The sequence below is a fragment of the Ixodes scapularis genome, unplaced genomic scaffold, assembly GCF_016920785.2.
Source record: "Ixodes scapularis isolate PalLabHiFi unplaced genomic scaffold, ASM1692078v2 PGA_scaffold3__209_contigs__length_174095766, whole genome shotgun sequence".
Lineage (NCBI taxonomy): Eukaryota > Metazoa > Arthropoda > Arachnida > Ixodida > Ixodidae > Ixodes > Ixodes scapularis.
In genome coordinates, this window is record NW_024609868.1 from 43579746 (window position 1) to 43593854 (window position 14109).

General features: G+C 45.7%; 1 protein-coding gene across 1 annotated transcript; it reads left to right on the forward strand.

The window, feature by feature from the left end:
* The first annotated feature begins 276 nt into the window (after nucleotides 1–276).
* Nucleotides 277–13619, forward strand: LOC115331138 (peroxiredoxin-6). The gene is made up of 6 exons (XM_029993182.4): nucleotides 277–545; nucleotides 5043–5199; nucleotides 7979–8122; nucleotides 9879–9952; nucleotides 11587–11659; nucleotides 13422–13619. The coding sequence occupies exons 1-6, from the start codon at nucleotides 454–456 to the stop codon at nucleotides 13545–13547; spliced, it is 666 nt and encodes a 221-aa protein (XP_029849042.1). The 5' UTR covers nucleotides 277–453; the 3' UTR covers nucleotides 13548–13619.
* Nucleotides 13620–14109: the final 490 nt, after the last annotated feature.

A 14109-nucleotide genomic window follows, 5' to 3' on the forward strand; every position in this document is an offset into this window, starting at 1 on the left:
CTCAAGTGGTTTATTAACGGCGTTTGCAAGTCAGTTCAAGAAGTTGGCTCTAGGCCATAGGGGTAGGGGATGAGAGGTAAAATACGTTGATTCTCCGCGAATTTGTCCACCTTTCCTCCTGATTTTCTCCTCTCTCTGCGACGAGCCAACGCATGTGCACTTGCACGTGGCAAGTCATCCGCCCAACGAGGTGCATCCGCCATAAAATTGCAAACGCTCTCTGTGGTTGCAGTTGCTCCCTCTCCTAAATAAAAGCTCCCTGTCTCCACTGCACGCTGGTGGCGCCTCCTTGACGCTTCGGCGGCGGTCACAAAAAAGGGGCGTCCTTGCATCCTTGCCGCCAACGGCCGCCAATCGCAAACGTCACCCAGTCACCGGTGCGTGCGGATCAGCGGTGCCATCCGGTAAATCTTTGTCGACACTGGTTGACACGTACTACCAAACAAAAAAGCGATGGGTCCCCTGAACCTCGGCGATCCTTTCCCCAACTTCACCTGCGACACGACTGAGGGCAAGATCGACTTCCACGAATGGCTCGGCAACTCGTGAGTGAATTCCTCCGTTGTCCCGTGGCGGCACGCACACGCCGGTTGCAAGTCCGCAATCTTTCGTAGTACCTACTTCGTCGTACAGCGCTGTAAAAACAGCCTGGCGATTTGTAAATTGGAGTAAACAAGTCTAAGGAATGCGTATTATGGTACCCGCGATCGCCCCGACTGCATCGTAGCCGTCTTCAATTGCGATACTAGCGGCACGTGTTACGTTATCCGATGGTTCACATTATTTTCTCGATGTGATTTTCGCTGGAAAGTTGCAAACATTGCAGAAAGTACCGTTCACAAACCAACCGATGTTTCATGTTAGCCAGTGGTGTACGTTGGTAAACTGTTAAAATAATATATGCCATTCTAATGTGATGTGATAGCCCATAAAACATGGTTTTACATGAGCCGGTGCTTGTAGATCATTCTGCATTGGAGAAAACCTTCAGTTCGCATAAAAACGGGAATTGTAACCGTGTATTTTGCTCGGATAAAGGAGAATTTTGCGTTATCTCTGCAGCTGTCCCAAGCGTAAAATGAATCCGTTGAAAAATATTCTAAATGTCCGTTAGGCATCGCTTGAATCACTCGGCTGAAGAAGTTAATCCAAAAAAATAAAAAAAACTGACTTTTTTTTAGTACTTTTTTGTTTCCGCGTTGTCGTATGTTGCGCTTGATTGACAGACGACAATCGTCGTCCGCTACATCCTTCAGCGTCCTTGCGCACGAGGAAAATTGTGCGGAACTCGGTGGGGACATTAATTCGGCGTATTTGCCTTGTATGGCCTTGGGAGGGGCCTGGCTTGGAATTTGGGTCTGAATTGGACGACTTTTTGATGATTTACGAACTCGAATCTCAGCCACGCCCAAGCACTCTCTATTGGTTCGAGTGGTTGTTTTGAAACCTGCGCTTTTGAAAACTCGCATTGTTGTAAACTTTTTTTTTTTTTTTTTTTTTTTTTTTTTTTTTTTTAAGAGCGCAGTTTTTAGGCATTTGTTTGCGTGTTTCGAGGCGGCGTCGTCGGCGTAACCGCGCGCGTTGCATTATGGGACGTCACAGACCTATACACCAATTCAATTCCCCGCTAAATTTAGCGAAAAAAACTGAATTGGTGTGTTGGCCTGTGACATCTCATAATGCATCATTGCACATTCAGTTTCCCCGCTAAATTTAGAACTGATGTCGCATCACCCCAACACCAATTCAGTTTCCCTGCTAAATTTAGTGGGGAAACTGAATTGGTGTTGAGGTCACGTGGCATCAATGTTCCAGCTAAATTTAGTGGGGAAACTGGGAGGAGGGCAGAGTTTTCCATACCTGCCCCTCCTTCTCCTCATATAAATAATATAATAAATAATTTTTTATATATATATACACATATACCATAATATCCCAAGAGATAGCCCACCTAAGATTGAGAGAAAATTGGGTGAAAATAAGGAGTGAGCTAACTTTCGGTGTGCAACCAAGAAAAGCCTTAAAAAATGCTATTTTGGAGATTATGTGTCCCTGCCAAACTTGTTATCGCAGCGCGGCAATAAAGCAAAAGATGACTCTACGTACCAGTCAGCAACGTTCGCTTATATCCCGCCATTGTTAACCTAGGCGCATTTACGACAAGGTCATCATTGATCCCAACACTGCGATCACTAGGAGTGGGCTATCTTTCGGTGTTTAAAAGAAAATAGCATATCAAGCCAACACTAATGGTGGGTTACCTTTCGGGGGTGGGGCATCTCCCGGGATTTTACGGTATATATAATTTATGTTATGTATGCAGGCATGAGAGGTCTATATTTGTACATATAGATATTTCTTTCTCAAATTCTTTAGCACGGTATATTACAAAATCAAAATACCTGAAGAGCTGTGCTCTAATTTTGCATTAGGTAGATTTGTTAGTGTCTTTAACTTTTTTCATGCAATTTAGTTTAATGATGGAAAATTTATGCTCACCAAGGAGATCTTATTGGCAAGCAAATGAAGGCGTAACTACAGCTTTCAACGTAAAACAAGCAACCATGATAGCCTTCTTTTGCAAAACGTGCAGCGCCCTTTGTGGCATTGAATTGATTGCTGGGAGGTAGCAGTCAACGGAGGTGACTTTGGAGCCTCTTTTTTGTGTTACGTGGTAGATGCTGAGTGAGCAAGGAGGACCATATGTGACGTTCGCATATTTTGTTGTAAGCTCTGTGTGCAGGCTGTTTGATTTTCGGAAGAGGTCTATTGTGGTGTAATGGATTGCTGTGCAAATTGGTTAATCGACATAATGAAAAAAAAAAAATGGATAGAAGGACGAGGCAATCTCTGGAAAACACATACAGGACAGATGCTAGCTGGTAAGTCATGTTTAATGAACAGTTCCAACGTCGCAAAAGCTGTTCCGCTCTCTTGTATCTCGCCTTACCCAGTTTATCGAAGTACATAACTATTGATGCAGTGTCACATCTGGTTGTGTTTGCTCATGATAAGCTGAGAATGCGTTTGTGTGCATGCAGAGCAGTGTCTGACATTGGAATCGTACAATAAATATAGAAGGTTCAAGTCACCAGGCTCTATCTAAAATGGACCGTAAAAATCGACGCCTGCACGTAGCAATCTAAATTTTTCGTCAAAGGTGTAATTCACAGGTCGGTTTTTTTCTTGTAAAATTACAAAGCGTAGCTCTCTTTTCATAAAAAATGAGGCCAAGAAACTTGCCAGGGTCTACGGCGGGCAGCAACGCAGACGACAGGGGTCCAATAGTGGGGTGTGTTTGGCGTTCGTATTGATCGATGGCGCTACTTCCTTATCGCGACGGCTCGCGATCACCGTGGTTCATTAAAATGAATATAATCTTTTTGAAATGTACTTTCGGTTAAAAAATAAATGCGAACAATAAAAGCAATACTTAAAGTAAAAGAACGCGTCTGCATAAAGGCGGCGCTATAGGAAGCGAGCAAGCCGGCCGTGTCGCGGCGGTCGCCTATTGTTCGCCGCGACCTGGCCACCTGGCGGTAGCCGCCGCAGAAGCATCGGGCAGCAATGGCGACGAACAGCACGGCGGACAGTGCCCCCGTCGTGATTACGACGGAATTTAAGGCAGTTACGAGTTCGGAAGCCGGTGCCGCCGGCTCAGAATCATCGCAAAGTAATAGCAACGAACAGCACAGAGGACAGTGGGCGACTAAGAATCCGGAAAGCTTCTTCGGTAGCCACTGCAGAATCATCGGGGGCAAGCAGTGGCGATTAGCAGCACAGCGGACAGTGTTCCCGGGGTGATTACGACGGGGTTTAAGGCGGTTACGAATCCAGAAAGCTTCTTCCGTGGTGCCAATATGACGAAGAGAAAACTGTTTCACGAATCTGGCCGCGTGTGCGACGTGAAGGAGGTCCGTTTCGACGGACAAGTGGATGTCACGGAGCGCCGTACTCTGCAAACAAAATTAAGCGCGCCCGCAAAAATTTTTTGTTGGCGTTGAGTAGACTGCGGTAATTATGTACGTTTATTTCTGAATCAGCTTGACAATAACTGGGCGATTTTTTTTCGCGCCGTTCCGCGATTCTCTTTACTATCTTCCTGTAGGTTGACGGAAACATCCAACGGTAGGCTTAGGAGGGCGAACGCATTCCGCTTCTCGATTCCGGTGAAGTATTTGCTGCATACTTTTAGAGTTTGCCGCCGGTGTCGATGCTGTTCCATCGTAGCTAGAAGAGAAAAAAAAGTTAATTGTATTATTCGTCAGCAGCTTAAACAAAGCGCGAACTGGAAGGTAAGAAAGACCACTACCTGTATGGACGCACAAGTCGTACCCAGGTCGCGCAGTCATCCGCCTCGTAGGACTTCGAAGGGACGATGTAGTACTTCGTGCCGCGCGCGATCTTGCCGACCACGCAGAAATTGTTGCGGCTTTCTTGGTGCGGAATAGCCATCTCAGAAATTACAGCGCTAACCTACTACAACGCACAACCAACGCAGCGACTGGCAGAAGATGCCCGATGCAACGGACCCGTTTGCCGCTAGGGGCGCCCTGGTCGGGGCTTGAATTAGATCCGCACGGTTCCTATAGCCGCTAACAGATTTCGTCTGCGTGTCGTCTGCTGTCTTTCGTTGGTCGCCTGCACCTTCAGGCGCTGCTCCCGACGCCATCTATCACTACGAACGCCAAGCACACCCTGCTACTGGACTTGGTCATCTGGGTCACTGCCTGCCGTAGACCCTGGCAAGTTTCTTAGCTCTGTTTTTTTTACTAAAAGAGAACTACGCTTTGTAATTCTACAAGAAAAAACCGACCTGTGAAATACACCTTTGACGAAAAGTTTAGATAGCTACGTGCAGGCGTCGATTTTTACGATCAATTTTAGATCGAACCTGGTGACATGAACCACCCTATATTGGTTGAGAGTTAGCGCCTGTCCTGTCTGTTTTTAGACTTTGTCCCGTCCATTTTAATGTCTACTGTGGATCGGGAGACTCTCTCGAGGCCTTGTCGACAGCCTTCCCTCCACGCATTGTACAGGTGGGGCATCCTGTTCTCGCACCCTGCCGACTACACCCCGGTGTGCACGAGCGAGCTGGCCAGGGCAGCACAGCTGCACCACGTCTTTCAAAAGAAGGGTGTCAAGCTCATCGCTCTCTCCTGCGACAGTGTGGAGAGCCACCGTGGTTGGATCAAGGTGGGCCGTCGATATTGACAGCTTAGCAAACGCAAAGTTTCCCCGCTCAGTTGTGTCTGCGGGAGTGGGCGCAGTTTCAGTCTGCAAATTGACAGGCGAGAGATGAGCAAATTATTGTATACCTTCAATTACAGGATGATGTATGTACGCTGTGCAACCACACCTTTTGTACTGCTGTCACATCACTCGTTTAGCGCATAATTGGCTTGTGAGCATTACTATTTGTTGTCGAATGAAGATATCAGAAATAATGAGTCAAAAATTATGTGCAAATATTCGAATAATTTGATATTCGCTTCGAGATGAACTCTGATATTCATAATTTTCCAACTGTTGACCGCAGTGGGACAACCCGATGAGCGCGCTTCTTATTGAGCACTGATGCACTGTGGAGAAGCAACACCCACGGAGCTTGCTTCTGTGGGCATCTCTGTAGGTTTAATTTTATGTCAAGTGCATCATTTACTTGCCATTCCCTGTAGGCATGAGGTCACGGTCCATAAATTATAGCTAGATTAAAATTCGCTTAGATAGAGACAAGTGGAAGCTTTAGAACAGGCTTTATGAGTTCATATTGGTTTTCGTCTAAGCAGCTGCTGTAGTGAAAAGCTTGGAGAGACTTTTCAATATTTGATTTGAAGATATTTGGCCAAAACCACTATTTGCTTCGAATTCACATAAAACTCAAAATCAAATACGCACATAAAAATAAAGTACAGAGAGTTCCTGATAAAAGAGCACCATGTTTTTTTGACCCAGGTCAATAAACTATGCATCGCAGAAAACTCAAACTCCATCACAATGCGATGCTAAGGGTCGGGGTAGAATGCAAAAGCTTGACAACATGACATACCTGGATCAAAAGATAATAGACCGCTTCCATAAATCTGCCACCACGCACGTTGCATTATGGCAACTTGTGGGCAAGTAGCAGAGCACATAAGGATTTTGCTTCCCATTGATTCCTACAGTGCACACTCTGGCATTACACCGCTATGAGGCGCTTCAAGTTCTAGAATAAGTCTATTAGGAAAAACAGAATTTCTCTGAGCTGACATCCACTTAAAGAAACACTGGCACCCCCCAAAAATTTTATTTTTTAATTTTTTTTTAGGCGGTTTAATATGGTGTTAAAAGACTACCTGTTGTATACTGTCAAAGACGGCATGCCAGCAGACAGCGGTACCGCGAGCTCGGTGCGAGCTTGGCGCACTCCACGCTTCCGTAGCTCGCAATCGGCATGGATTGTTTATTAAAAATGGAACCCTTCATCTGGAATGACCTGGTCTCGGCTCCCTCATTGACGACTTAACACTATCCAGTCAATATTTTGTTACAGCATCACATGTATTTTTAATAAAGTGATAAAGCTCAACTGCTCAAAACGGAAACTGAAACTGGGTAAGTGGAAGAAAGGGAAAGGAGAAAGAGTTGCCGAAAGTCATGTAGCTACACCCAACCACATTTTTTCTTTTTTGGGGGGGGGGGGGGCTGCGCGAAACAGATGAAATATTCGTATGTTGCGCTCGCGCTTGAGAGCGCACGAAAAAGTCTGGCACTTCGTGCTTGACGTCTGCGCGCTTTTCAAGCTCCTACCAATCGGTGTTTGCAAGACGAGCTATGTCTTGAGTCAGGGGAAGGGATGATGACTCGGCGTAGTCTTCGTGCGAATTAGCTTGGTGGTTGGGCATGTCGTACAGAATAAATCCTAATGTTTTGATCGATAAACGATTTATTTTTCGAAGCTAGACAGATTCTCAGGCATCGCGAACAACAGCTCTGAGGTAGAGGTGCCATGCTTGTCGTTTGCCGCCATCGCTTAGTTTCCTTCGTTCAGCCGTCCAGCAAGGGTGACCACCCATCCTGCGACTTGTGGGACTGTCCCGCAAAACATGACAAAATCTTCAAAATTGCCCAGCATTTCACACTGGTTTAAAATTTACAGTGCAACTCGTGGCACTGCCGAACAGGGGTACGAGAAAGGGCAAAGATCACTGGTAATCGTGTGCATAGGTGGCGAGAGGGGAGGGCAGAGGAGAGAGGTAGGGGGGAAGGGAAGGGGAAGAACCCGAAAACTCAAGAAAAGCTCTCCCCCCTTTCCCCCCGTGGCTTTTCGGGGACCTCTGAGTGCATGGGGAAAGGGGTGGGAAAAGGCTAAAGCGGGTTTGTGCCGCCTCCCCTTGGGGACTTCTTTTTGCCTATGATCGTGTGAATTGCGATGGCACGCCACTTTCTATCCAAGCATTGCGGGAAGTGACAATCATTCTTCCAGGAGGTTTACCATTATGCCTCTCTCCTAACACCCTGTGTAGTCAGTAGGGAAGCACATTTTGTTTGAAAAAAAGTTTTTCCTTATATAGTCTCCATCCTATGCATAATCTGCACACAAAAATTTTCATACATGGCATACCCTGACCAATGCCTGCTTTATTAGCTCGCTAAGAAGCTTGTATCATAATCTATCATTCTCAAAATGTTGCCTGACAATCTAGAATAAGCAAATCCTTGTGTATAGTGTGCACCACATAAAATTTCAGCTTTTATACGTGTATAATCTGTGGACTATGGTCCCGAAGATAGGGTAGTCTTATGATCAGAGGGAAATTCTGGACCCACTGCCGCAGTCTTCTAATTGACTACTCTGCTGCCCACTCTCTTATGCCAGCACGGAATGAATATCTTACACTTAAAAGGGTTCGTGCACTGAGTGTGTCAGCCGTGCGTGCATGGCTGCAGCCACAGTCTCCTAATTTCTCACTGGTCTTGTTTCTGCTTCCAGGACATCAACGCCTTTGGGGAGCTGCCGGACGGGCCCTTCCCGTACCCCATCATCGCCGATGAGAAGCGCGACATTGCCGTCAAGCTGGGCATGCTGGACCCTGTGGAGAAGGACAAGGAAGGGCTGCCCCTCACCTGCAGGGCGGTCAGTATGCATACTTTCCAGTGGCTGCTGCTCGCCCATGCGCCCCGCTCTCCTCTTTGTCTATTGTCTTTCTAAGTGGAAAAGCAGGCAATCCATCCCCGATCGTAGCTGTCTCGATTTCTCCAGAATTTAAGGTAGATTCAGTTTCCTGGTGAGGCACTAGCTGTCACTCTGAGGCTTCAAAAAGGCCGCTTTTGTGAGTAGGTTTTGTAGTGTGATGCTTAGAGCCCTGCATGGGTTATAGTTTGATCATCTGAATTCGATCTGCATGGGCAGACTTGGTATCTGCATGCACATCCGAACCGTATCTGCATCGGATCCGCATCCGCATACTTCGTATGTGCATCCGAACCACATCTGCAAAATTCATAACCGTATCTAGCCTGCAATACATGCATTCATTGTACATCATAAAATCTAGTGTGAATGAATAAAGAAAGAAGCATCTGGATGGTACCTTATGAGCCATTAGCTTATCTTTGTAGAAAGAACTCTTTGTGTAGAAGTAGGGTGATAGTAATTTTCTCATATTCTGTTTTATCATAATTATAAGCAATTATACTTACAAAGATACTTCATGTCACTGGGAAGACGATCGCAGTTATGAGATCGTCCAGGAAATCTGCAACACTCTGCCCAAAAAATGCTATAAAAAATAAAATTGCTATTATTTTTCTTTTCCTTTTAACACACACTTTAAGCAGACACATATTTTCTAACCATAACAATTGATAAGGATTAGACTAATGACATTGTGTTATCTTATTTAGATCAAACAATAAAAACGCGGGAAAGCAAAGGCGGTTCATCGCAGCGAAGTGCTCGTAGATATATGTGGTAAGACGCTAGTGTGGCCACTGGGAAAACATCATAATGTTCAATAATGCAGGGTGTCTAGTGACCAGGAAAACCGGGATTTGTCAGGGAAATTTTAATTACTGGGAAAATTCAGGGTATTGTCAGGGATATTGTCAAAAAGCGAGCCCAGTCAGGGAAAATGAGCCGGAAAGGCCATCGAGTGCCCTGAGGAAAGATGTGAGGACTTGGGGGCAGAAGTATAGTCAATGAATTCGGTTTAGAGCGGAGCGCCGGTTCTGCTCACCCGATGTAGAGTGTGCTACGGCTACCCGATGCAAAGGGAACAGCTGACAAATCCAGTCCAAGCCTTGGATTGGATTGGATAGAAGGCGCGACACTGGGCTAGATTCAGTTAGAGCTGCTACATTTAGTAACAAATGCAAAAGCTGCAGACCCCAATCTAATCAAAGCCTGAAGCTGAAAGTATCCGAAAGTGTGCATCTGGCGGCCATGCTGTCATTCGGTTATTGATGTGTGTGTTTTCATTGTGCTTCCGGTAGTGGCCTGTTCACTCACAATGTCGACGGCAAGAAGGTGCTTGTTTAATCCGGACTGGACGTGCCCGAATATTTCACAATATGCAAGTTGGATTAAGCCAATGCAAAAGGATCCTCACAGTGCTCAATGCCTTGTGTTTTAAAAGTCTTGTATATTTCGCCGCCTCTACAGTGGTCAGGGACTTTCACTTTATTTTAGCTTTCAGTGAGTTGTGTCGCATTTAGTTAACAGCTCTTGTTCTAGAGTTGACACTTATAAACTGTGCTGTTTCATGAGCCCGGAGTTTATGTTGCCACAGTTCGGGCATCCATGGTGCTCAAGGATACATGCATTGCATTGACTCAGTTTTAAAAGTAGTTCTGGCAATTCTGACCTCATACCTTGAATCATTGTTTTGCAGGTGTTCATCATTGGTCCCGACAAGAAAATGAAGCTCTCCATGCTGTATCCCGCCACGACTGGAAGGAACTTCGAGTTAGTACATGGCTGGGAGGCAAATTTTACTGCGAGTTTGTACTGAAAGAGAAAGAGGTTTTAAAAAAGGACGAGCTAAGATTTTACTGAACCAAAAGTAGTCTTAAAAAAAGCAGCGTTTAAAAGTATGCAAACAAGCCAGTTTGGTGTTCAAGATTGCAAGGCTGAGCGTAAAAGATAAACCCGACAGCGAGACAGTCTCAGAATTGTCACGAGACCTTCTGTGATCCGCTCTGTTGGCGCTTTTAAGGCATGAAATTCTTTTTAACGCTAAACCCACTCCCAAAATTTTTTCCGTCTGTTTTGTTTGTGTATTTTCCACTAAATTTAGCTGGGAAAGTTGCATCACATGACTTATACGTCAACTCAGTTTCCCCGCTAAATTTTCTAAGAGTCAAAACGCAGGCGAGCTGGTGAACAATCATAATTAAGAAATAAAACCTTAAGACAAGGAAACAAAAAGGGACATACACACCACCATCTTAAAACCAGCACAGCATACAGCTGTCATTTACTTCCATTTACTTAATTTACTCTTAAATTGTCAATTACCAATTGTTGAATTGTCATTTACTTTATTTAGTGTTGAATATGTATAATTTGGATGGAGGTTGACAAAGAAGAAGACTGTTGTGGAAGTAAATGAGAGCTGTGCACTGTGCTGGTTTTGTGACGGTACCGTGTACGTCCCTTTATGTTTCCTTGTCTCAAGGTTTTATTTCTTAATTATGACTAAAAATAGACGCGAATTATCATCATCACCAATTACGTCTTCGTCCATCGCTGGATTTTTTCCGATATGCTACTCACTTTTCCTTCAGTGCTGCTTGACGTGCTTGTGGAAGCGCCGGCAGTATTCATTGTTCATGGTTTCGGTTTTTTTCGGATTTGGCTCGGCTACAACACCGGCAGTGAAGTGGTCTTTTCAAACGGCTCGCTCCCCCCTCAAAGGCCACGTGAGAGCGTTTCTGAGCAGCCATTGGCGGCGCCCTCAGAGTGATTGACAGGACTCTGCAAAGTTTCAGCAAAAGCTCGCTCCAGAAGCGAGGTGTGCGCGCAACTTTTTTTAGATGCGCGTGTCCTTTTCGGACTTGTTCAGACGGCGCAACCATTTGTTTCGCGACGCTAGATGCGCGAGAAAAATGCATTGTGTGAACGGGCCTTAAATGATGCAAGCTCCCCAATGTTATGCTTATTGTTCACCTATCACATACCTTCCTGTTAGCTGACAAGAGCTGTAGAATGCAAGCCTCTTGGGGTGGAAGTGGCCGAGTGGGGTAACTCGTTTCAGTTCGGAGCGTGGAGCGAAAGCTTGCACTGGGAACCTCCTGGGTTTGATCCCCGCCGCCCCCGCCCGTTTCGATCTGGATGAGTTTCGTACCGGCACGCGTTCGTGTGATCACTACTGCGTGCTGCACGTTAAAAACCCCAGGTTGGCGGTTGTACTGCACTGGCTAAATTTCTAATCTCCAGCTAAGAGACCGATTACCCGTTGAGGCGCATCTCCATCAAGGCTGTATAAACATAAAGAGCAAACCAATGCAAGCCTCTTCTGGGAATTCTACCTGCTCAAAGTTATTTTTAAGGCACACATATCTGGTTTTTTTTTTCATCTGCAAACACCTTATTTGCAGCGAGGTCCTGCGTGCCACCGATTCCCTGCTGGTGACAGAGACCAGGAAGGTGGCGACGCCTGCTGGTTGGCAGGTCAGTGTTTTTTTTGGTTTTTTTCACATCTCTAAAGAAATGTTAACTAGGGATGAAAATGCTTGAAAAGTAAGCTGACCAGCTTGAGTAAACATCATATTGTCAGAGCAAACAAGACAAAATTTAGACACTTTGTTTACAGTCCTAGGTATGGGCATCTGTGCCCTCTCATTTTGAGCGCTGATCAAAGCTGTGTGCACGCTCACCTCATCTCTTCAGATATGCTAAGAAAAGTTGTCCTCGAGTATAGTCCACCTTAGTCTGGCTTTACTGAAATCTGGATGATATGTTCCTTTGCCATCTGGTGAGAGGTATTGCCTTTACGTTCTTTAACACTTAGGCCAGTCTGAGTATCAAATCTAAAATTTCTCCCACAGTTTATAATTTTTCTGAAAGTACCATTTTTCATTTGGGTTGCTCAAGCTTCCCCTTGTCTTATCTTTACAGCCTAGCTAGGACATATTTCCCCTTTAATTTTTGAAAGGTTTTGGAGAACACGAGGACCAAATGTGCAGACAAATAAATGAATGCTATAGTTGGTTACAGGTTAAGAAAAGTTTTGGAGGGAAAGGAGGGCTAGGGAGGAGAAAGCAAACAGAATGCTGGAGATGGGGGGGAGGGGGAAACACCCCTCCTCTCTCCAGCGTTCCGTCTGCTTTCTCCTCCCCAGACGTCCTTCCCCTCGAAAACTTTTCTTAACCTTTAACTGACCAGTACCGGTCTTGGGGGTGGGCGACCTGGGTGATCTTAGAGGGCGCCATTTATAGAGGGTGCCGCCGTGCCCCCTATTGATTTTTTTTTACTTTTTGGATTTATTTGTGTGCAGTGCCCAACATGATGCTAAATGCTCAACTGCCATTCGTTTTTGGAATGCGGGTCTCTGCTGACAAATGCTTGTGCTACGACTCTGCTCACATGTTTGCTAGCAATGTGATGTCATACCTAGTAAGTATGGGCAAAAGCATAGACTTCGGGGGGGCATCGGGGCTCGTGCCCCCCCTGGTGCGATCCAGGGGGGCAGAGCCCACCCCGGGCCCGGGCCATGATCCTTACCGAGACGCCATTTACGTGCCATGCAACGAGCTTCTATAGTAGTGGCGTGTAAACTAATTAATGCCCACGTTGCCTTTATTGACAAAATGCATGGGAAATGGAATCCCAGCAATGCTTTTGTTACCTTCAATCTCCAGTTCTGGCGAAAAGGTAACGCGCAGCACCCCCCTCCCTCCGGAACAACTTCTCAGCCTGCCCTCCCCCCGGGAAAATGGAAAGCCTACGCCGCTGAGTATGGTTATATTAAAAGGGAAGGAGTGGGCACTGTGATTTGGGTGCTCGCCTAACCCATGAGACCAGCTCGCGGAACCCAGTTTGAGGACCCCTGTTAGGGTAAATAGAGCATAAAAAAGACATATATAATGACAGTAGTGCAAAAGCATTTATGGACACATAGGAACAGACCAAAATATGCCAAGAGTAGGCTCAGCATCTGTTCCAGTTAAAACACGTTCAGGACTGCACCTAGTAGTACTTCCTTAATCAGAGTTAACGGGAACACGGGAGCACACGGTAGTATCGGGTACTATGGAGCATTCTAATGGTCAGGCGCTGAAGTTGAGTGCCGATGTTGTTGGAGTCCTCTGATGGTACCCAATGCCACGCGCTCCCATGCTCCCACTAAATCTAATTAAAATATAATAGAGGGCCAGTTTGTAAAAAAGAATTTTTAGTTATGCCAATTTTTTTGTTTTCTGGCATGCTGCAGAAGGGCACCCCGTGCATGGTCCTGCCTTCGGTGACCGAGGAAGAGATTCCCAAGCTGTTCCCGACGGGCATCAAGCAGTATGAAGTTCCGTCTGGCAAGAACTACCTCCGAACAACCATGGACTGAACGCCGCCTCGACTGGGTGCTTGCCGCAACAAGTTTCCTGCAATCGCTTCTATTTTTCTACTAAATATTTAAGGGTGCTACATCTTGGTAAGAGGTAGGCTGAATGTATACAACAGTTGTAATAAAAAAAACAAAAAAAAAACAATGCTCCTTATTTAGCCTTAGGTGCTTTTCCATGTTGCAGGCTGCTGTCTAGCTGACAATGTTTGGAAACTGGTATCCAGGTGCAAGTGGAGAAATTCTGAAAACGAGACATAAACAGGAGAAAAGTGTTTTATGGGCAGCCTGCACATTGCAATCAGGTACAAAGCTCGGTTACCTGAATCAAGGATGCCTCCAGTACACACCTTGCACTTGACAATTGCCCCATGCTGGTGACTATTCTTGTTGTTTGTAAGAGAAGCAAACTGAGGTCTCTGGCCAGCAGTGGTACTGCACTGGCTACATTTCTTGTCTACAGGGGAGACATCAGACATTCATTGGGGTTCTAGAAACACACAATTACATTTTTTTGACAAGGAGTTGCCAACCCTCAAGGCCCTTAGGGTCATTACACAAAAAG

Coding starts and splice junctions, on each gene's coding strand:
- LOC115331138 (XM_029993182.4), top strand. CDS start 454: ATGGGTCCCCTGAACCTCGGCGATCCTTTCCCCAACTTCACCTGCGAC. Junction 8,123..9,878: donor TGCCCCTCACCTGCAGGGCG/GTCAGTATGCAT, acceptor ATTGTTTTGCAG/GTGTTCATCATTGGTCCCGA. Junction 11,660..13,421: donor CGACGCCTGCTGGTTGGCAG/GTCAGTGTTTTT, acceptor GGCATGCTGCAG/AAGGGCACCCCGTGCATGGT.